The sequence below is a fragment of the Calypte anna genome, chromosome 2 (genome assembly GCF_003957555.1).
Source record: "Calypte anna isolate BGI_N300 chromosome 2, bCalAnn1_v1.p, whole genome shotgun sequence".
In the NCBI taxonomy this organism is placed as follows: domain Eukaryota; kingdom Metazoa; phylum Chordata; class Aves; order Apodiformes; family Trochilidae; genus Calypte; species Calypte anna.
The window spans coordinates 50,427,139-50,450,791 of NC_044245.1; the positions used below are offsets into that span (position 1 = coordinate 50,427,139).

Below are 23,653 nucleotides of genomic sequence, written 5' to 3' on the forward strand. Positions count from 1 at the left end.
TGTCTGCTAATTGCCACATTTATTTGGATCCTGCACATTTGATCTGCCAGACCTCCACCGAGTCCTCTGCTAGAATTTCAGGCCTTTAAACAAAAGTACCATCTTTCCCCCCAGTATTAATAAAATGGCTGGAGTTCTTGACACTCACTGCATACTTACAAGCTGAGAAAATCTAGCTGGTCAAAAATCAAGGAAGCATTGTAACTATAGAAACAGGCCACATTTGGAAATGTATCATCAGTCCTTCAGGGTAATTTTCAAGCACTGTTGTTTTCTCATTGTGCGCTAAGATATGAATGTGATGAGTGGTTAAATACTTTGATTAAAAGAATTTTGTGCTTGAATAAATGCTCTTTCTTTACTAAGCTGATCATCTTCCCTGTTCCTCAGGTCAGAGCTGAGAGTAGGGGCCAAGAACAGAGTTAAAACACAGTGTGGATTACCAAGCAGTCCAGGCTGCAGATAAAATCTCCAGCTGGACTGATTTCAAACATTCAGGACTGGTATAAACATCAGTGTGATATTTAGGTAGTTTAATTCAGAAATTCAATGGTTATCATTAAGTAAGTGTTGAAGACATCATAACACCGTAGTTGTAATACAACACTGAAAAAAACAAAAACAAATGGGTCACCCAGCACAATAACACTTGGCTGCTTGCTCATGGTATTCTCTTTTCTGTCCTCTAAAGTCATATCTGCCCTTCCAAATGGAAGGAAAAGAAGGATTTTTAACCAATCCAAAAAGACACAGGTAATCCTCTCAACAGTACTTTCCTGTCCAAGGCAGACTTTCCACCAGAGGGAGAGAGGTACGAAATAAGAGAAACTTTTCCCTTTTCTGATGTTCTGGAGTCCCCCCACATAGGTACACACATTTGTTCCCACAGCCATGAAACTCAGAGGCAGCACTCTCTTCTGTTTTACAGTCCCCATACTTGAACATACAGAGGTTGTAGTTACTCCAAGGTTACTCCTTGGAAAAAGAATCTTCAGTAAATTTGGTCTTTAGTGATATCTCATAAGTCCATCCATCCCTTGCCATGGTGACCTGCACCTAGTGACCTCAAGCAGCTCATGCCAGCACTTGGTCACCACTTGTGTGGTTTTCAGCTCTTCTTCAGAGGGCATGACTTCAGATACATTTTTGCAAAGTGACCCTGCCACTTAGTGCTCCTCACTGTCAAAGTTTCTGTTCCACCACTTCAGGTGACAGAAATGGTCCAGAACAATGAAACCACCACTTCAGATGACATTGGCTTAACAGCTTATGCATTGTGAAGAGATAGAGAAAAAACTCAGAAAGTTGAAGGAGACAGTGCCTTTTAAAGTTGTTATTAGTTTCTGACTGTGTTCCTGTGTTAGGAATGTCAAAATTTAGTGGTATGTTAAGACAAAAGGGTTGAGAGAACCACACACATATATATATGATCTCTAATTTTCTGATCTCAGTGGTCTCACCACTATAGGTAATACTGACATCAACTATTTGCTTTAAAATACTAGACCTGAATTGTCAACAAATCTGAAAATCATTAGATTAAAACATTCAATATACTAGTTCTTCTTCAGCAGCAATTATGTCTCTCCCCAGCTTTAACTTTCATGATCTAGTTAAGACTTTCTTGTTAGCTGTTTTCCTTCAAGGATAGGGCATATTACAGACACTTAAGTCATTACAACACAATTTGTTACAGAAACAGAAAAATTGCAACAGAATTATTACCACAGAAGTACTTTCATGTATTTTGTCCTTTTATCTTTCTGGCTTGTAGCTATGCCCTCTACTAATCACTTCACACATTCAGAGCCAGCATTAGTGACTCTTGCTAACACTGCAGACAAATCTGTAAGATAAAAAGTTGAAAAACATCCACGTACCTCCATTTCCCTTTATCTTGCTGATTTTCACAGATATTAACTAGCAATGGCTCCCGAGCTGACATTAACTCTCCTTTAACCAGCAAGCCTCCACTTGGATGTCAGATCTTTATCCAGTATTAACCCATCTCTGTTGCCATTTAATATGTCAAGGAGATTTCTGGACCTCTACAGTCCCATAGGATTCCTAAACATTTTCTTCTACAGCCACTCAAAATGAACCAGTGATATTTTAATGTTTCATTGAGTGGTGTGATACTTTAATGTTTCATTGAGCAGTGTGGGTGATCAACAGTGATACCAGAATCTTGAATGGATTCTGTTCTGAAGGACATTTTATTTTTCCTATTTAAAAAACTTCCTCTCACATTATACAACAATGCCCATACAAGAGAAACAACTAACCCCTGCAAAACACGGTTGCTGTAGTTATCAAAATCTAAGGCAACACTTTCCAGGTTATGTTCAAATCCAACTAACTGAAGCTTCTCTAATCCATCAGACTGAAAACTCAAAACTTCAGTGCTTCATACAATGAACAACAGAAGAAAGACTCCTATCATGTTAAAAGCTGGAAAAAACATCACCTGATTGCCATATTCTCATGCAGAATTAAACAAGCCCTGCTGCCTTTACAGTCACTGTCATACACAATCTCTTTCAGCATATCTGCAAGGCTTTGAAATATACAGCAGAGTCACGATTGCTCTCTTCACTTACAGTCTTTTTCCCTACAATGAGGCCATGATTCTGTACTTCTATCAATTGTGTCATCTATGCAATTTGAGAGACTTCATCAGCCCAGGGAATCAAATCAAAGGGTAAAATGAAAGAAACATTTCTTTTGACAGTCAAGAATAAGTGATCATGGATGCAATCAAAATGCAAATGCATAGAGTTAAATCTCTGCAAACGCAGTAGTGATTGCTTAAACACTGTATTGATTTACTTAGCCTTTAGAGCCCTTAGGCTTAGCCTTTGTCCTGAGTCTGAAATGAGTCTCAGGTAACACTTCAGTTGCTTTTAACTATTTATGTTGGCTGTGTCACTCATTCCATGATGGAGAAGGAAACTCCACACTGTGGCAGCAACTAGCCGGACTGATACTGGAAATAAAGATCTTGCAAAGGGCACTGGGAAGTTTCACAAGGCTAGGTGATTGTACAAGTGAATATAAATAGTTGACCTGCATCAGCCTTTAAAACAGTTGATTCCCAGGAAAGCAAGAAGCTTTGGTGACAAGCTTAGAATCATAGAATAGAATCATAGAATTGGCTGGGTTGGAAGGGACCTCAGAGATCATCAAGTCCAACCCTTGATCCACTACTGCTGCGGTTACCAGACCATGGCACTGAGTGCCACATCCAGTCTCTTTTTAAATATCCCCAGGGATGGAGAATCCACTACTTCCCAGGGCAGCCCATTCCAATGCCTGATCACCCTCTCCATAAAGAAATTCTTTCTAATGTCCAACCTAAACTTCCCCTGGCACAACTTGAGACCGTGCCCTCTTGTCTTGTTGAAAGTCTTCTGGCAAAAGAGCCCAACCCCCCCCGGCTACACCCTCCTTTCAGGGAGTTGTAGAGAGTGATGAGGTCTCCCCTGAGCCGCCTCTTCTCCAGGCTGAACAGCCCCAGCTCCCTCAGCCTCTCCTCATAGGGTCTGTGCAGGTCCCTTCACCTGCCCTCCTTTGGACCTGCTCCAGGACCTCAATCTCCTTCCTAAACTGAGGGGCCCAGAACTGGACACAGTACTCGAGGTGTGGCCTCACCAGCGCTGAGTACAGGGGCAGAATCTCTTCCCTGGACCTGCTGGCCACGCTGTTCCTGATACAGGCCAGGATGCCATTGGCCTTCTTGGCTACCTGGGCACACTGATGGCTCATGTTCAGCTTCCTGTCAATTAGCTTAGCAGTACTCAGTGGCTTTGAACCACTAAACATTGCAGGGGACTGGCAGAGGTTTTCTGAGCAGCATAATAATGCAAAACTGACTGGAACTATTTGTAGCTTGTTAAATGATGCATTAATATGAGTGATATCAGTTCTAGTTGGGCATTAGGTCCTACCTTCTAATACACTGAAAACATAAAAGAACCATTCCCCCTTTGATCCACGTTGGTATGATTAAAATTTAAGTGTATAATACTGCTTAGTTTATGCTTCTGCATTGCACGTGAAGAAATGTGCCCTGACACCTTGTACTTAGATATGTGTCCTTTAGAAACAAATCAAAATGAACATCCTGCTTCTAAACCTTGAAATGCTCTGATCCAATTTTTTCTCTACACCTTTGCCTTTGGAAATCATGAGCCATTCCACTTGAAACATGGTCAGGATTTCATGACATTTCAGCTGGTGCTTCTGGAGTCTGTGCCATTCCTCTGCTGATCTCCAAAGCTTTCTGTTATTCTCAGCATATCACCTGTGCACCACAGAGTCTGCATCTATCCTGTGCTACCAGTTCAGCCACAAGCCCAGACTTGGTTCAGAACCAAGTATGGCCTCCAGTTTTCAGACACCAGAACAAGGGGTATTCTGAGAAATAGGAAGGAGCTATGATGGAGATATTAGCATTTGATAATTCACAGTAGACAGCAAGGAAATAAGAATCCCGTTGGCTACCTGCCAGAATGTTATCTGTTACAAACAAGCAACTACTTGTCATTAACACCACAGATAATTCCATAAACAACCATACACAACACCAGTGTTTTGTGGAGTCAGTGTTTATTGGCTCTTCTTCTTCTGGACTTCTTGGGGTCTCACTCAAAGAAGTGACATTTGGAATTTTTAAAGGCCATTGGACCGGAGACAAAGTCATGGTGTTTGTTTTGCTTGTTGTTTTGCATTTTTTGTATGTTTGTTTGGGGTTTTTTTGTTGTGTTTTTTAAAGGCACTATCAGCACCAAAACAAGGCTCACAATCATGCAAATTGTGGGAAATGTCAAAGCATTGTTTTATATGAATAAATCATGTAAGAATCTGTAGGGATTTGCTGAATCTGGTTTAACTGTACTCAAAGAAGTTATGATTCCCAGCAGAGGAAAACATAATGTACTTCAAGCAGCTGCTGCACTACTGCTTTTGAGCACAGCTCCCTGGGCAGCTTTCCTCCTTGGGTTACCCCAGAAGAGCTCACAAAGGTCATTCACACTTGCTAATCCTTCCATGCAAAATTGAGTGGGGAGAGAAGACAGTACTTACAGAATCGGACGAGACTGGAAATCTTCCTGGTTCATTCTTTCAGACTGTCGAATTTTCAGTATTTCTGTGTAACTGAGACTCTGAAGCTTGCTCTTGAACTGATCCAGAGAGCTAGGCTTGGTAGTGAGAGCTCTCATTATCTGTTCTTTCACTACCTGCATTACCTGCAGTTGACAAGGAAGGGAAAAAAAAACCTGTGTTAAAACTTTCTGTGGTTTTGTTTCATTTCTGGGTCTCAGTAAGGTTGCTAGGTATAGACAATGATAAGCACTATGTTGCCTCAAGACAATTTTTCAGTAGCACAACCAGAAAATAAACCAACATCTGACAGGGCATCACAGCTTAAAACAAAAGCTCACCTGCTCTGCAACAAGAAAATTTTGGGTTTTTGGGGGGGAGTGGGTGGGTGGGTGGGTGGGTGGGAAGGGTGCCATCTATTGCTTGGCTAATCTATTATTGCAGATAAATTGCAATTGCTGGTTACAGGATTTTAAGTCCTGCTCTGTAACTGGTTTGTGTGCCAGCAGCAGCAGTGTGGTTCTTCTGCACTTCTGAGCTGAGATGATGCTCCCATCATGTCAGAGAGAGGCACACATCCAACACCAGACTTATAAAAGCAGAATAAAATCCCAGGGAGCTGACTGAGAGTGAAGATAGACATCCTGACTTCTGCCAGCTCAACCCAGGCAGTGTGCACAAGCCCCTAGGGCCAATCTAACTGCCCACAAGAGAGACTGCAGAGCTTTTCTTACAGCTCTCCTGCTGGGTCTTAGACCTGCTCACCGGACCAGAAGTCAGTAGCACAAAGCTGTTAACTGTGGCCCCTTGCTTCCCTTATTTTCTATATCCAGAAGCAACAGGCACACACCGAAACACAGGAGGTTCCCTCTGAACATCAGGAAAGATTTTTCACAGTGAATGTGACTGAGCACTGACACAGCTTGCCCAGGGAAGTTGTGGAGTTTCCATCCTTGGAGAGGGTCCTGGGCTCTAGCAGGGGGGCTGGACCAGACAATCTCCAGAGGTTCTTTCCAACCTCAGCCATGCTGTGGTTCTGAGAGACCCTTACCCTGCAGGTATATTATGGCCATACAGTGAATGAAAGAGAACGTGCTAAAAGACCATTATTCAGGAGAGGGAGATCAAATTTCCAAGCATATTAGAACATTGCTTTTGAAGCAATGCCATAAACAATGCAAACCAAAAAATAAGAATGAAGGATGGCTGGGCAACAGACATCTATCTGCATATTAATTAATTTATCAGAAGAAAACTGCTGAGACAGAGTTAACTAAGGGGAATTGCTTGGCTCTAGTTGAAATAGATACATATCACAGATTACTGTCTCTGCAATCCTAGACTCATTTCCTTGGTGCTGGTGCAAATCACACACTGAAAAATGTATATGAAGCCATACTTAAGTTGACTGAAACCCAGAATTTATCAGACATAGAAAGACCCATCCCTCCCAAAACCAACCACTAAAATACAGTAGGATATGACAACATCCCTGGCATCAAAGTGGGTGTGACAGAAATACACAGCAACACAAATCGAGGACAAATTTTTTTTTTCTGCACTGTTAATTTACCTCTAATCTTTAATTTTCATGGTGTATCTTAAAATAGAAGCTTAGCCACTCAGAGGTTCCTTAATAATTCTGAGAATTTCTCTTTTTACATGAATATTTCATTGCTTCACATGTGTCGCCTCAATATTATAACTTCTCCGCACTATGTTTTCTACTTTAGCTTGCTGGGATGTAACTTCTTTCTCAGATGTGATCTAAGCACCTATTTTAGCTGCGTCCAGCAATGAAATGAAGCAATAAAGAACTGAAGATAATCTCTTTCCTTACTGCAGGGACAATGTCCATCCCAGAAACCTACTTCAAGAGGAGCAAGATGCTTCTCCCAAAGGTGTTGGCTCAGGTAGGCAGCAAATGGCACTCAGTGCCATGGTCTAGTGACTGCAACGGTAGTGGATCAAGGGTTGGACTTGATGATCTCTGAGGTCCCTTCCAACCCAGCCAATTCTATGATTCTATGAAATGCTTTTGCCATATTCTGATCCCAGGATGAGGCAGCCTACCCCCACTCACTTGGCTGGGGCCTTGCTTTGGATGCATCCTTGCAGTTAAGATTCTACTCTTGGTGAATCTTGCAAACCTCACCCAGAGAAGCTGAGCTCAGCTCCATTCACTCCTACAAATCTAACAGGTACGTTGTTATGTATTTCAGGAAGTCTTCTAAAACTTAGCTTGGTGGTAAAAAGCAATATTGAATTCTACACTTTACACCTGCATACACTTTTTTCATATACAGATGGTGGCCATGTGCAATTAAATCCCTCTGTGAAGAGTTCCTTAGCTGGTCTACAAGCAGGAAAGCAGCTACTTCTCCATCTGAAAGACAAACTCCTGACTGCCATCTGGCTGCTCAGAGGGATTGACACCTCCTGGGCTGTATTCAGGGTGCACCCACTGGACCCCACCAGCCTGAGTAAGAACATGCTGCCACACCTTGGAAACAACAAGCCAGGAGGACAAACAACTGTAACACCTGAACATTAATGGATTGTGCCCAAGAGGGTGAGTGGCAAGCTCCTTCTGATTTCACTGAGTCTTTGCTCAATACCTAGAAGGGATTATGAAATATAATAAAGGAAATCTCCCCAAAGGAATAGTGGGAAAAAACGAAGCAGAGAATCCCAGTGACAAGTTCAGTGTTTAAAAATATCTCGTCCTCCTCTTTCTGCCTTCTTGACAAAGACTACTTATTTCTGCTAATTACTTTTAATTCATATTTTATATATTATTCATTACGACTAATCATTATTAATTATAATTTTTAAAGTACTATTAACAGGAATGGAGAAGAGAGGATAGGCTTGAAACTAACCTTGCCCATTGAAAAAAAACCCCAGCTATTGGTACCTCTCAACACTACTGTCTGGGCTCCCAGTGAACCAGGCTTAACTTTCCACCCTCACGGAAGTGTGACATTAACATGACATTCAGCCACTGGCTTCACTTCTGCTTTCTTAGGTCTGCTGAGAAGTTGTGCCAAACTACTTCGTTACCTGTGGTTTTACAGTTTGCCTGCAGCCTTCATTTCTGCAGTGTCATGCAAAAGAATGCAAAACCAGGTATATTAATGCAAACACATAATCCCCATTGCTGCTCATAGGATCAAATTCCCCAGCCATCAAAAAAAAAAGAAATTACTGCAAGGTCAGAAAAAGAGGCATAGCATAACTGCTAAACTAACCATGCTACAGTGCTATATTAACTATCATTGTCACATCACCTTGATTTTTCATAGCTAAATTAGATTTGCAAACAAATAAATTCCTGCAATGTGCTTATGCATGAATGCAGTTTCAGTTTCATGCATTCATTCAAATATCTGCACAGATCTGCATTTTGTTTGCTTACATATGTAAGGTTTAGTTTCCTAAATTCAGGCACTCGTAGTGGGGAAACTGCTTCTATGAGTAATTTTTCCCACAAAATAAATGGACAAACAAATTAATACTGTATTTTATGGAGCTGCATGTCTGTGGATCTTTTCAGTCTGCTCTGCGAACCATCATTGAAGCAGTGCTTATTCTCAATTAAATATTATGAAGGAGGTTCAAGTTCGGTAGGCTTAGGGCACTGTCATTTATGCTTAGTTTCAAAATCCTGGATAAACCCATCTCCCTTCTCTAGTACTCACTCATGTGGTTAACATGCAAACAATGCAAATTCCTCTTATTTGCTATGAACTGTAACATTACTCATAGGAAATCATCAAAGAGCAATTTGGTTTAGAGGCTCCCCTTGCTCCTGAGACAGAAGGCAGGAAGAGTATGCCCCAGGCCCAGCACATGAGGGGGTGATCACTTGCCTTGTAATGTTTATAGCCAACACTATTTAACTAGCTGGCCAAAATGTCAAAGCTGCTGATTGCATTGAGTCTCCTAAGCATTTGAGAATCAATGCCAAGAACTTCTAATCTGTTCAATTTCCAAAGCAGAGTTGCCAACCCTTGATTACTGCTGTCTGAGAGACAGCATCAACCCTTCCTCCCCATCTGTCTGACCTGACACTGAAATTAAGGGTGTTCCTTACTCCATGTGATTGTACATAAATATCATAGACAGTTGCTTTAATTACATTATACTTTGCTACTCTTATGGAGAAATGAGTGTTTCAGAGGGCATATTTGCTTTAAATCATGTCATTTTCCTCTGACAACCTTGTGCATAGCAAGGGAGTACCAAGTTCTGCATTACAAATAAGACGGGTAAATACACTAAAGAACCTAAGAGAAAAGGAAAAAAATAGTAATTTTTTTGTTTGTTTAATCACATAGGACCTTATTCCCTATATTTGTATCAATCTTAATGTGTCTTCCACTTCTACAGTCAGTATCACCACAACATTAAATAATGCATTTTTTTTGGTAAGCTGTTTTAGTCTAGCTTTGTGTTTAGCTTCTTTGACCTCATCTCTGTCATATCAGATTCTGACTACGCCTTTCCAACATTTACCCCCTCTTTTAAACTTTCTTCTCTTGCTTGCCTACATAAACAGCCTCTTCCTTTCAGCATGGTGCAGAGGATTGAACACCTGGGCTCTACAACAAGAGGACAAAACAAAAGGAAGTTGTCAGAGTCAGAAAAAGGAGTCTATCAGAGTGAACTTAATGGCAACTTCCCACTGACTACACTTCAGTGGCTTGTTTGCAATTATAAAAATCACAAACCTCTCTATTCTAGTTACTTCATACCAATGAAAAGTTTGTCCTTGGTACTGACTGGAGAAGACAGGCTGTCATCTCAGATGCCTACCAATGCCTGCAAGCTTCTGGAAATTTTAGTCTGAGCCGTCCACTCACTAGACACACTCATTCTATGAACTCACAGCATCAGTCTTGTCTGAATGTTCCCCCAGAACAGCCTGACAGGCTGTTCACAACAACCTATCTACAGCACCAGACAGAAGATGAACCCTTCTCATCATTTCCTATCAGTATTTTATCAGTATATATCAGAAATATATCAGTATTTCTTTTGAATAAGCATGCTCTTGCACTTGTAGTGACCCTCTCACAGCAGCAAGAACACATTCAGAGACCATGACAGAAGCCACTAAGTGGTACCTCTAATTATCTTGGGACACACATTACACTGATTGCTGTTTGGTGACTAGCTCAGGTGGTTGTGTCAATGTGATATGTTGAGTAATTGCCATTAATCTTGACAGTCCATATTTCCTTCTGCAGAAACAAGACTTAGGTATAAATCCTGAGCCCACGTTACAATGGTGTGCTTAGTTCAGTACATCCCTAGTTTGGCTCAAAATAAGCAAATAATGCAATACCCTGATTGCCCTGCCTTGTTGCAGCATATTTTAAAAGAGCTGCCACTGGACTGTGTTATATCCATGGACCCCTCTCTACAATCAAATCTGAAGCACCTGAGATGTGAGAAATTGTAAGGCTTCATTCATTACCTTTTCCACATGACCATTCAAAAATCAACAAGGCAAGATACACAGAACTTTAGGAAAGTAATCTCTTTGCAAACTAGTGGTCAAGAAATTATACCTAGTTTCCTTTTACTTAAATGCTCCTAAAAAGAAGCAGCTTGCTTTATATAGGGTAAAGAGTGGAGTAGAAAACATCATTTGGTGATTGAGAGCCAGCTTGATCACTTAAGTCACAGAGATTTCCCTCAGTTAAAGACACAGAGGAGGCAAAAATAAGGTTATAGAATGAAATGGCCAAGCCATTCTTAATGACCAGCACTTACTGACTAAGGAGGCTATAAAGAAAATCTAATTCTGAAGGGAAAGGACATTACTTCAGTTTACAAGCAACCTGTCAACTCCTTTAATGAAAACTTCACAAGTTTAATGTGTATACCAGGTAATTTGAGAATTTTTTTAGACTGTTCCAAAGGATAAATCGTCTTTACTAGATCAATGGTTATATTTTCAGAGTACGCACAAGAGTCATTCTGAGAGATTCAAAGTCCTTGGAAGATAATTTAATGGTGGTCCCTTCTCCATTACTGCCTATTGCAATCTGTGAATTCACTACAAGAGTCTTTTGGTCCCAGCCTGCAACAAGCTTCCACTCCACATTACTTTAGAATATTAATCCAAACATGCCATCCTACGCAAGTAAATTTAAACTCAGTGCTGGCACAGTCTAACCATTGCCAAGAGACTCCAAGATTCTGGACTGTTTCTTCTATTACAGTCTATGTACTCTGGAACTACAAAAAAAAAAAAAAACCAAACACAACCAAAAAACAAAAAAAAACCAAATCTAAAAAAACCCCAAAACCAGTTTTCAATCTTCTTAACAATTCCAGAGCACAAGGACAGTTACTGTAGCCAGCGATAAAGAGGCAGCTCTAAGCTGTCTGGATGTACATAGTCACAGGAATAATTAAGTTGATTCATTTTCAGGCAGCAGGATGAGAAAGCAGCTGTCAGAGGATTTAGCAGGTATAAGCTCTGATACATTTTACCTCTTCACTTTCTGCAGAATTGAAAACTCATTGCAAAAAAAGTTTGTGCTGATGGGGTTTTAGCTTTATTTATTTTATTTTATTTTTTTTTTTTAAAAAAAAAAAGAACCCCCTCTTTTGCTTGTGATTATATTTTTTTAGTGTGAACCAAGATAATTTCAGTCTGCAGACAAGACACTTGAGACAATGCAGTGATTCTGATCAACTGGAGCAGTCTGTTTCCAGGTGGTATCTGAATCAATATAATTATTCAGTTTAGCAGTGACTCTCATTTTGTGGGAACACCTACCATGAAGAAATGAGCACACCTAGCAGATGTGACGTTAGAAATGAGAGGGAGGAAACATGACTGCAGTTCCACTCAAGGTGTTCAAATGAGTCTGTAGCAGGTGTCTAAAAACTCAATAGCATAGCAATAGATTTCTTCAATATGAAATCTTATTCAGAGCCTCAGGACCCATATAAGTTGTCTGCCCTCTGGTGAGGAAAAGAGGGAAGAGACTAAGACCTGGTACTAGATCCTGAGAGCCAGAAGGTTAAGTGATGTAGAGAGAAAAGGCTGAAGATGAAGTGAGGCCCACAGGTGTTTTACATTTCAGAGAAGTTCTTGATTTTTTCAGCTTATGTTCCATGGACTAATCGGTGGAACAGGTGGGAAACCAAGGAAAAGGGAAAAGAAAGGGCAAAATGTTATATCTAGATTATATATAGATAATAACATATCTATAATATAGATATAATATATAGAGAGATATACTATATATAATATATATATAATAATTGAGAAGCAGCTGAATGAAAGGAAACCTTCCTTAAAGACTGGCCTGAAGAAGTTAAAGGTAAAATTGATCATAATATACAGAGAATATACTTTACAAACCTGAAATGCATGTGGATTTAGAATCATAATCAAAGTATATATAGACACTACCCATGTCTTCAACCATTTTGATAAAAAGACAAAGTGATAGCTAGTTTTTCCAGCCCAATGGCTTCTTGCAGGAGTAGAACCAGATGCTAGCTTCAAATCCAAGGTTCCAATTCAAAACAATACTAATCTAAACACACATCAAATACCACTTATTCAGATTGCATTGGGCTGAAACAGGAATGACTGATAGACAGGAAATTTTTTCCACATTTAACATTTGCAAAACACTATTTGCATCGGAAATAAGGAATAAATTTATTTCCTCTTTGTGCTTTGTGCCTTGAGGTAAGCAAAGAAAGAATAAATGCTGTGTGGCAAAGTGTTTCTGCCCCAGTAAAATGATGTGCAAAGTTAATATGACAGTTTTTTGTAAACTTTCTTGTTAGTTAATTGAAGTCTTAGGTCAGCCAATATTACATTTTTTCCCCCAATGTCTGACAACCTCCTTTGGCAAAATAATAGATGCAGAAAATAACTTGTGGGTGGCATTTAATCCAGGGCTTTTCACAGATTAAATGTACTGATCTTCTGCAACAAAATGTTAAGTGAGGAGACAGGAAAAGCTAGGAGATATTTGTATCCTTAATCATATACCAATGTAATAATTAACATGTCAAATAACATGCTTGTGAATTCTAAAGGAAAATAATATGTGAGTTATCAACGATTAAAAACATACATTTGGGTTGCTTCCCTTAAAATACACAATTACATTAAATAGCATACAGTAAATTAAAATTAACTATAGTCTAACAGGTAGTTTTTTTCCCAAAGGAAAGAGCAAAATTCAAAGAACTCAAGTTTTGGGTATTAATAATGTATAAAAAAACCTGTTTGAATGGGCAGAAAAACAGGAAAAGTGGGGGAGTAACTATTTAAAAAAGAAAGGGGAAGAGGTCAGAAACATTGCTCAGTACATCTGACAAAGGGATGAAAATGTAAATCCTTTTTGAATTACAGCTTCATAGCTTCCTATCTCCTTCAGCTGAGATGAAAACAAAATAAAGGCTTGACCAGCTGCATTTCTGAAAAGACCTCCAGGCCCTTCCACCAGTGCAAACCATGGTACTGAACCCCATCCTGCTTGAGGTAAGAATGGCCACATGGAATTGCACATGGTCCAAGCCTGCCAGTATCCCTGCTCGCTTTGTCCCTTTCCCTGTCAGCAGTCAACTCCAGGGACTCTCCAGCTCCATCTCTAAATGGAAGGACCGCTGGTGCACCAGGGTCGTGACTTTTAATACCAAGAGAAATGTAGATCACTAATTATCCAGAAGAATCACAGACACACACATCACAAATTAGCTAGCACAAATCACCAGGCAATATAGGAACAGCTTCTCTACCTCTTCTTTTCCATGCATTCCCTCTTTGTAAACATCTCAAATCTGACAGACCTTGAAAGTCTGTGTGAATGAACTTCACTTGCTTTCAGTAGCAAATTCTGCAGCTCTAATACCAACTTATTTCCTTAACTTTGATAGACATATTAATAAAACAGAGGTATAACCAGGGAATAACCTGCCTTGCAGGGGTTGGTTAGCTGCCCAGGGTCATGGGCTATCAGTAAGGTATTGATGTGGAAGGACACCATGGAGGTTGTAGGCAGAGATGGAAAGTAAGAGTGGGTTTCGGGGAGTTTCAGAACCACAGAGTACTCTTCTCGCTGGCAGTTGGTGTTTTTTTTTGATAAAAAATTCCACCTGATTAAACAGACTTTTCATCTTGAGTAATTGTTTTGATGATCACTTCTTCCTTGATACAGAGCAGAATTTGAAATACTGAAAGCTTCTATGGAATAAAGCTAATAATTTAGGAAGCAACTGATTTAAACATTCTTACAGTGCCCTAGAGCTGTGTCTCTGTTCAGGAATATGAGAAAGGAAACATTTCCATTTTTTCCATGGACATTTTTTGACAGAGAAGGAGATTTTTGCCTATGAAAATTTTTCATCCCCTCTGCGTACACAAAAACTCTGTTATTTTTCCTAGCTTTGCTAATACTTAGGTGTTTCTCCAGCAGTTCCAAAGGTTGGCCCACAATTCAAATAGTGAAATTTCTTATTTGGTTACTAAAAGTACCACTTCACACGATATGCAGAAGTTGAAAGCTCCAGCTTTTCCTTTTACTGACTTCAGTTAAATGGCATTCAACACCCCAATGCCAACTTTTTGTTTGGTTGGTTTTTTTACATGCCATTTTATTGGAAATACCCAACAAAACAAAAAAAACCCAACAAACTTCCAAAGTTTCTACCGAACAAAAATGACCAGAAAGACTGAAAATGTGTTTTTGGGTTCAGTTCTCCAAATTAGGTTTATCTGATGAATGCATAAAACAAATGCTCAGTGCAGTGGTTGGACTATTCATTCAGTCCTGTTATTTGCACATCCTTCCAGTTAATGGAAGGCTGAATATTCAGGAACCATCCAAAAAAGGCAGCTGGGCAGATGTGCTGTGCCTCTGAATGAACCCAGGCATTATTAGGTATTGTAATTTACAACAAATAAGCTGTAATAATTTTTAGGTAAACCTTTGTTTTCACATTCATGTCACTGAAGAAAACAGTGAGCTGAAAAACACGTCTACAGAACACCATTTTTTTTTAGTATGTCTCAAAATTAATAACTGTTTCAAGTGATAGTTGTATTGGTAGCAGTGAGTCCAGCCAGTGCCACAAGAATAAAAATAGATGCATGAATTAACTCAATGATTCACAAAAATACATGAAGCAATGAGAGGATTAAATCCATCGTGACTTGTTAGATTCTAAGTAAAAAAATATTCTGTAAATTCAGAGCTCACAAATTATTGACTTGACAGATCGTAATAAAATGCTGTCAGGACTATTAAAAACCAAGATCTGCTTGTAACCACCAAACATACACAAAATATCTATGTCCAAGAAAAAGTGAAAGGAAAAGAACATTTTGCCATTTTAATATGTTCTCTACTTTTTGAATCACAGTTTTGGAAAATTCTGAATTTGTGAAGTCAAGTCTGATGAGATCTTTGACTCAGGTAGTTTTATCACTTCTGTGCTGATCATATAAATAAGAACAACACATACTATTTTTCCCCTTGTTGGGTGAGTTGTGGCACATAACCAAGCACATAAGGAATTCAACTAGACTATTCTTAGAAGAAGAAAAATCACACATGACATGTTTTGCCATACCTCATTCTAAAAACTGCAGTGGAATGTCTTATGGATCCAGAGACCTATATTTTAGATTGCTGCAAAGGAGCAATCTTTTCTCCTTCAGATCAAAGACAAGCCTTTTTTTGGGATCTCTAAGCAGTACAGGGAAATAAACTACTCCCCAGGATTAGACAGCAGTGATTTACTTGACACCTAATACTAACACCAACAATTCGTATTCAATCACCTCAGTATGGTTACAGAACTGACCTGCTAGCCAGAGAAATTAGGAATGGAATGAACCCAATCCTTTGCTTCAGGCACAGGATAAATTTCCACAAGTACAGGGCAAGCCATCTACAGCTACATGAAATCTAAACTGGAGATTTACCAGTGACCATCACACCTGTGTAGATTGGTCCCACTGCTGCATTGCCTTCACTATGTGTATAGGAAGCACCTGAAAAATTACACTTCTTTTCCTTCAGCGAATACTATGTCCATACCACATTCTCCCTTTTTGTTCCTTCTCCCCTTTCCCCCCCTGTTCCTTTTACTCATATTAAATTAAGAGCCAAAGAAAATTTACTCACAGAAGGATTAAGACAAGACTGCAGTATTTGACTTCAAGTATACTTCCCACTATTGATCTGAAACTACCAATGACATACAAAGAAACACATACATCTCCAGAAACACATCGATCCTGCCTAGAAGGGTAAATAATGTCTTAAAATGGTGTGATTTCCAGTAACCAACCAGTGAGTTATCGATGATGGAGAAAGGTTTACAATCTTCTGCTGACAAATGACTTTTCCTCTGGTAATCTGAATGCTAAAACTGCACTTCTTTCCACACTGCCACAAACCACAGCACTTCTATTGATATTGTCATTAAGCTGCATTTCTAATACGGCAGCAGGCTCCTTCTTTCCTACAACTCCAAGACTATTTACTTGGTGGTTTTCTAGGAAAAAAAGATTTATTTAGAACTAAATGCAACCTATTTGTGTTCCTTTGAAAGATTATAGTCAAATTCTGTGCACTGTAGATTGCAGCAGTCAACAACAACAACAAAAAAAAGGATCATATTCATTCTCTAATTCCCCTACTGCCTTACATGTGATTACAAGGTAATCACATTTGGTAAACTCACTTGGGTCCAGAAAGAAAATAATGGAAGATATCATGCTACAGTGAACATAGACTAGGGAGACAGACATGGTGTGTCCAGATCCCTGTCTTAATGTTGGTAAAAAGAAATCTAGAACTGAGGCTAAAGATATAAAGATGCTATTTCCCCTTTTGAAGCTTCTGCTGCATTGTGTGATTAGAGTGCAGTAAGAGCAGATGAGACAATAAAAGCAAAAGTTTCTGTAAAAATATTCTATACTTTATCCTACTGGAAGTCAGGCAGAAAGGGGAAGGAAGTTCCCTAAGGCAAAGACAGTTGGGACTGATGCAATCTGTGTTTCTGTGTATGAAATATTTGCAGACACTGTGGTAGAGTCAAGGGGAAACCACTGGGTAGAGGTGAGGCACAGCAGGTGCAGGGGGCTGGTATTATCAGGGCTGTAAAGCCAGGAGAAGGTAATAAAGACTCAGGAAGGGAAAGGTGGTAATTGCCTAACTTGGAAGTGACTGTGTGAAACACACTTGGAAAAAAATTCTGCTTGAGTTCTATAATGAAGGGTTTAAGCCTGAATGAACGTGGCACCAATACAGAGCAGGTATTTACTGTAAAATAAGATACATCCAATACATAAATGCCAGATTCATTTGGAACCCCCCATACCCTCTCTCGTGCATCAAGAATGCATCAAGTCCAAAAACTGTTGAGGTCAGTCACCTCTGGCATTTTCTCTAAGTAGACTTCTGTTATCACTGACTGTCCATTGAAAAACTGAGATTTCCCAGTGCTTTCTGATCATTCACAAGCCTGCTCAGAAGAAGGCAGATGCCTGTGCTGTCACTGTCACCTGTGCACAGCCAGTTTAGTAAAAGCAGTTCTACTGTTCATAATCTTTTCTTGTTTTCATCTTCTTCTTTATCTATCTATCTTATCTTCTAGGATTTTTCTGGCCTTCCTTTTTTTTTTTTTTTTTTTTTTTTCTTCTTCTTCTTTGTCTCCCTTCTTTTCCTTCTAGAGTTAAGATGCATTCTCAGGAGCACACTGAATGATCCCCAATATCACAGCATAAGCCACACACAGAAACATATAACTTTCTATTGCAGAGGAGAGACAGGCTGAGGGAAGCCTCATAAGGATGCTACTACAGTAGCAGAGAGAAAAATAGCAGCTCTCCACGGCAGCTGTGAACTGGGCAAAGTGCCCAGGGGCCCAGTGGTGAGGGGCAGTGAGCACCGGATGGATGGTTTCCATGGAGGAGTGAGCCAGGGAGGCAGGAGAAATGGCTTGTGGGAAGTACCATTGCTGGAATGAGGAAAAGAAATACCTCCTACCATTTCACCTGCCATAAGCACCTGTGTCTTCAGGGGGCTCAATTCAAATCTGCTCACAACTTCAGCTTCCTCAGTCCCATCTCTTCTGGGAAGGGGATGTATTCCCTAGCTCAGAATACACTGTACTGTGCCACTTTGGTGGGTTTCAGTGATTTACAGAAGCACAAAACGCTGGGTTAGCTTTAAATAAATTTTTTAAAAATTTGAGCAAAGCAACACAATCCCAAAGCTGGCTGATCTGTGGCTTTTGCAACCCTCAGTTCTACAGAGAGGCCCTAAAAATGTCTTCCGCACGTCATGAATCCTTGCCAAAGTAAACATGACCTTAGCAGGGTTGTTGCAGTAGCTCATGGCCATCACCTACCAAGCAGACAAAATGGTCTGTTGTTGGATGGTTGTTGGAGGCACAGCCTGTGGAAAGCAGCATCCAGACAATTGCCATTATTTTTTGTGCAAGTAAAAATAAGAAGCTACTATCCTGATCCAGTACTGTACATCACAGTAGCAGAGTCCTGCATCAACATATAAGTGGCACACATATTAACTACACATTAGAATATTATTGGAGTGAAATACTGGAGCTCCACAAGGCTCTCTTGCACAACATAAATATAAATGTTTGGCCTTAGGAAAGCAGCACATACATGTCTCATGTGACACGTTGCCTCTGCTGTAGAATGGATAGAGAAACATCTATTGTATTTCACTCAGGGTAAGATTACAAGTTCCTTCCAACATTTATAATGCACACCTGAGTTGATCAGATAAAAGGACTTGTAGATGCAAAACACTTTGTTGCCATTTCTGACAGTTTTAAGATGAAAGTAAATGGGAAGCCATCTATTACGGAGGAAGGAATTAAATTATTTCAATAAAAATCTAAGCTAAGTAGCATAATTTTTAAAAGAGAGGAGACTTGGGGTGAAAGTACAAGGGTCAGTCAATTGCTTGTTGTCATCTACGTAAACCCAAGTCCTCAGAATAACTATTTGGCACAGACATGTCCACAAATAAATAGCAGGGTAGAACTCAAAGACAGGTAAGTATTTTTCAAGGAAAACAAAATTATTCTTTTCTTATGGAATGTTAACAGCAAATACACCTAGCATAGCTTTTGATATAGAATCAGAACTGAACTGCAACAATGACATTTGATGGAGGATCCTTCAGTTGCTAGGTACAATGCCAAGGTCTTTCCCTTCCCTTCCCTTCCTTACCCTTTCCTTTCACCTTCCATTTCCCTTCCCTTCATGTGGGAAGGGCATCTGCCTGCCCTCCCAGAACCAGTGTACTTCACAGGTCTGCATAAAGCTCACAGATTTTAAGTTGGCAGGATCCATGTAAAAAACAGAGGTGGTAACTATATCTTACTCCAAATAATCAGCTAGCACTACTGACACAGAGCAACACAGCAGGTTTGGACAGGAGCACTTCCAATATTGTTACAAATACAACCAATAGAGCTGCTCAACAGAAATACCACTATTAGCTGAGATGGAATGCTTTCTGTTGAGGAAGGTACCAAGAGGAAAACATGCCAGCATATTCCCTAATAGCATATTGTTCCTAGAGCTCCTGGGTGCTCAGCTGCCACATGGACCCTGGATCTGGGTGCTCTGAGGCATGGTTGAGAGCCCTGGGAGGCAAAGGCTGCAGAGAAAACAGCTGCTTAAATTATGCCAGCTTTTCACTGTGTGCACAATAGGGTCCAGTGGCTGCAAAGGAAAAAACATATTTAAGAAGGTTTTTGCAAAGATAAGGAAAGTGGTGCCTCTAACAGGGGTTGTTCAGGCAACGATTCAAGCCCAAGAAAGCTGGAGAGGAACTTTTTATAAGGGTATGTAGTGACAGGACAAAGGAAAATAGCTTGAAACTGGAAGAGGTTAGACATTAGCTTAGACATTAGGAAGAAATTCTTTAGAGTGAGGGTGGTGAGACACTGGAACAGGTTGCACAGGGAAACTGTGGATGCTCCATCATTGGCAGTGTTCAAGGCCAGACTGGATGGGGCTTTGAGCAACCTGGTCTAGTGGGAGGTGTCCCTGCCCATGCAGGGGGGTTGGAACTCAGTAATCTTTCAGTCCCCTTCCAACTTAAACCATTCCATAGTTCTACAATTAGTTGTCCAAGCAAAAGAAGAGCAACACAGCAGCTTCCCATATACATGAAGAGTCTTCATCTGAGCATAAGTTCACATACTACTTCTATCAGCAAAAAATCCTTAGTTTATATCCATTTTCAGAACTGCTTTCCACTGCCACCAGGTGACTATCAAAGTGAGAAGAAAAAAAGGACCAAAAAAGGAAAAGAAGAAGAAAAGAAGAAGAAAAAAAGGCCAAACTAAACCCCATGTTACTGAGTGGGAAACAACTCTATTTCCTCAGAATGTAAGCTTCCTCCACAAAACAAGATAAAACTTGGGCAGAGAAAAATGGTTCAAAGGACTGAAAAGAAGTATGCATACCTAGTCAGAAACGTCTGAGAAGTCCCATTTAAGAACAGACTCTACTTAAGGATCTGTTACCTGCCCTGTTCAAAAGTCAGTTTATTCTGTGGACAAAAAAAACCCAGTCCAACATCAATCAGCAGGGACTGCTGTGAATAAGCCTTTTGACATGTATGTGCAAGTCTGGCATGCAAGTGGCTTGAATGTGGATTGCTGTTGCAAGAATGTATCTAACACAGGCATTATCAATTAATTTGGATTTTTTTTTCCCCTCACCTCAATCTTCTTTTCAAAAAAATAGTCCATTAAAAATCTATTCTGAGGTGCTTTTGTTAACATGGGCTAGGTTTTAGGACATTTAAAACATTTATCTAAACAAGTTAGAGATGTCACTTTGAAAAAAAAAATAAAGATTAAAAATTATCATCAACCTCCTCCTCAAAGCACTTTAACAGAAGTTTTATTTATTCTTGGATTTTTTGAAGAGTGCATCCCACATATTATTTGTCATTTTACTCTTTTTGGTCAATTTGTCATTGTAATCCTTTTTCTTTTTTTCTTGCTTGTGCCTCCAGACCCAAGGCTTGTGCCTTCTTAAAATAAAATAAGCCATGAACCATTAGTAAAAATTGGGCATCAGGAATATTCAGTGATTTGAAGACTAGAGCTACTTAATCAATAACAAACTAACAATAGAACATCAGATATAGGATGGCCTGGAAAAAAATTTAATAATCCAAATTATCAGTTTCTAATGGGTTTTACATGCCGGTCAACAGAGAAGTGTTAGTGACAAAACTTTCATGAATATCTTATTATTAATTGTGGCAAATAGAGGTAAGAAGTGAAATCAAGCAGCAAAATCTGTTTATGGATAAAAGAATTCCTATGAGAGGAAACATCTCTAGAGTAATGGCTGATATCCACTAAACATATTCACAATTTACAGACCTGTGAAGTTAAAATGCCCTCATCTCCCAACAGAGTTTAGGGAGTCAGGGGCACCCAGGTGTTGGTTCAGACTAGGTGAGTATGGGATGGCCACCAAAGAACAATCTGGTAAAAAAGCAGATGTGGACCCTAGGACTGGTGACCAGTAATGCAAATTTCTCATCCCACCATGGAACTTCTGCTTCCAGCTTCTCTCCCATGTATTTTGGCACCAATAGATGCCCAAACTGGGATCTGGACATCAAGAAGGGAGTGCAAATCACTAGCCAAATGTAGCTAGATGGGGAGGGATAAAAAAACCTCAACAGACAGCTTAAAAATCAACTCTCTGAGCACAGCAACTAGAGCAGCCTGTGCATTGAAGCAGCACCAGCAGCTGAAACTCTGGCAGGGAGAATTGAGTGGGAGTTGTGCTCGAGCTTGCTGAAGGGTTGTGGGCAGGTGGGAGGAACCGCGCTTTGCTCCAGGAAGGGAAGGCAAGGAGAGGGAACAGGAACCCTATTGTGATGAGCCTATGGTGGGGAATATAGAGGATGTAAATTATCATAGTTTTCCTTCCACGGTCTTTATGTCTGATTTAAGAAGCTTGGTGGTGAAGGGTATTACGGGGTCAGACTAATCTCAGGCTCCGTACATAAAAAAAAGTGCATTTTTATTGCTGATGAATATTATTATTACTATTATTATTAGGGCACAGTGCCTCCTGAGGAAGCACATCCTTTCTAGCACCAGGGCAAAGAGAGGGTTGGGATGCAGCAGCTGGAACATCCCCCCAGCCTTTGGATCATTTACATCCGGATGGGGCAGGCAGCAGCAGAGGCAGTGGGTGCCCTCCATACTTTTCTTCCCAGAGCTATGACTGCCAGCATTTCTAAGGGAACACCTGACAAACACTCCCCTTTAGTCAGAGATAAAACCTGGGTCAACCTCCTCCTGCTGCAGCTCTTAGCTTGCCCAATAAAACTGCCTCTACTCACTACTTCCCCCCTGTCCCAACACCCTCCTCCTACTCCAAGGATGTTAGATATAGTAATCACCTGCAGCATCTCTGTCAACTTCAGTCTTCCTAGATCACTGTTTTTATCACAACCTCCTAATAAATAATCCATTCTCTCAACAACGTCCCCCCACCTGGGGAAGAAGGAAGATGTTCCACAGTTCACAAGGATGCTGAAGGCTTGAGGGGCTAAAGGGATGGATGTCAGCTGGAACAATAGGATTGCTGCACATTCGCTGCTGCCATGGAGGCTCTGGCTCAAAGCAACAGAAAAGCTCACAGCCAGTAAGCATTTCTTGCAGGGCAGCAGAGTGTGCTCGCATTGAAGGTCAAGATCTACCAGAGGACCAAAACTCGGCCCTTTAACTATGGTATCCCACAAGCAGATCTCCTTTAATGGAGACCAGCCTAACACCATTTGTTACCTAAAGCCAGCTGTGTTTGTTGAGCCCTTCTACTTGCCTTGTCCTCCTTTGGCACTGTGTTTTTCCAGAGATATTTTGCTTATCCTCAAGCAAGAGCCAGACTTGAAACATGGCATGCATATAATAATTGTGCCTCCACAATTTTTCTTCTGTTGTTCTTTTCTCCTTCTTTAAAATGAGAAAAGGCAAGCTGCTGTTCTGAGTGATTGTAGCATAAGTAGGTGTGACAGTGATTTGTGCTTTTTTTCCTTGCAAATCACAAGGAAGCCTGTTTTCAAGAACAAAACCCAAGGCTTGGCACACACACTGGTTGTAGAAGATGAACATGGCTGCAGCACTGACACCTCTGATGCACATGTGGATGCCCTGCTGGGAGGGCCCTGACCCAGAAAGAGGTTCTCTTTGGTATGCAGAGAACATTTCATTCCCAAGGACTGCAAAATATCTTATCCTCCTAAAGAACTCAGCAGAGTGTGCTGTGGATTCGGCCTCTTCATTTTACATTTCCTTAGAGGAATAAAACAAGTTTTAGGCTCCTCTGGACAGAAAACAGAATGCTGGAGAGGACAGACAACTTTCTATTTCAAAGAGGTGATAAACCTGCATATCCAAAGACATCTCTTTCAGAATTACTAAATTCACTCTCTGGAAGGAGCAGATGTTAAATTTCCAGTTTCCAAGCAGAGGG

General features: G+C 40.3%; 1 protein-coding gene across 6 annotated transcripts in view; it reads right to left on the reverse strand.

Moving 5' to 3' along the window:
• The window catches only part of ELMO1 (engulfment and cell motility 1), a 311,982-nt gene that overhangs the window by 24,952 nt on the left and 263,377 nt on the right, over positions 1-23,653 (reverse strand). For all 6 annotated transcript variants that reach the window (XM_030445753.1, XM_030445755.1, XM_030445752.1 and 3 more), the window contains one exon: positions 5,086-5,249. In XM_030445753.1, coding sequence (XP_030301613.1) covers positions 5,086-5,249 — 164 coding nt within the window. The remainder of the gene's footprint in view (positions 1-5,085; positions 5,250-23,653) is intronic.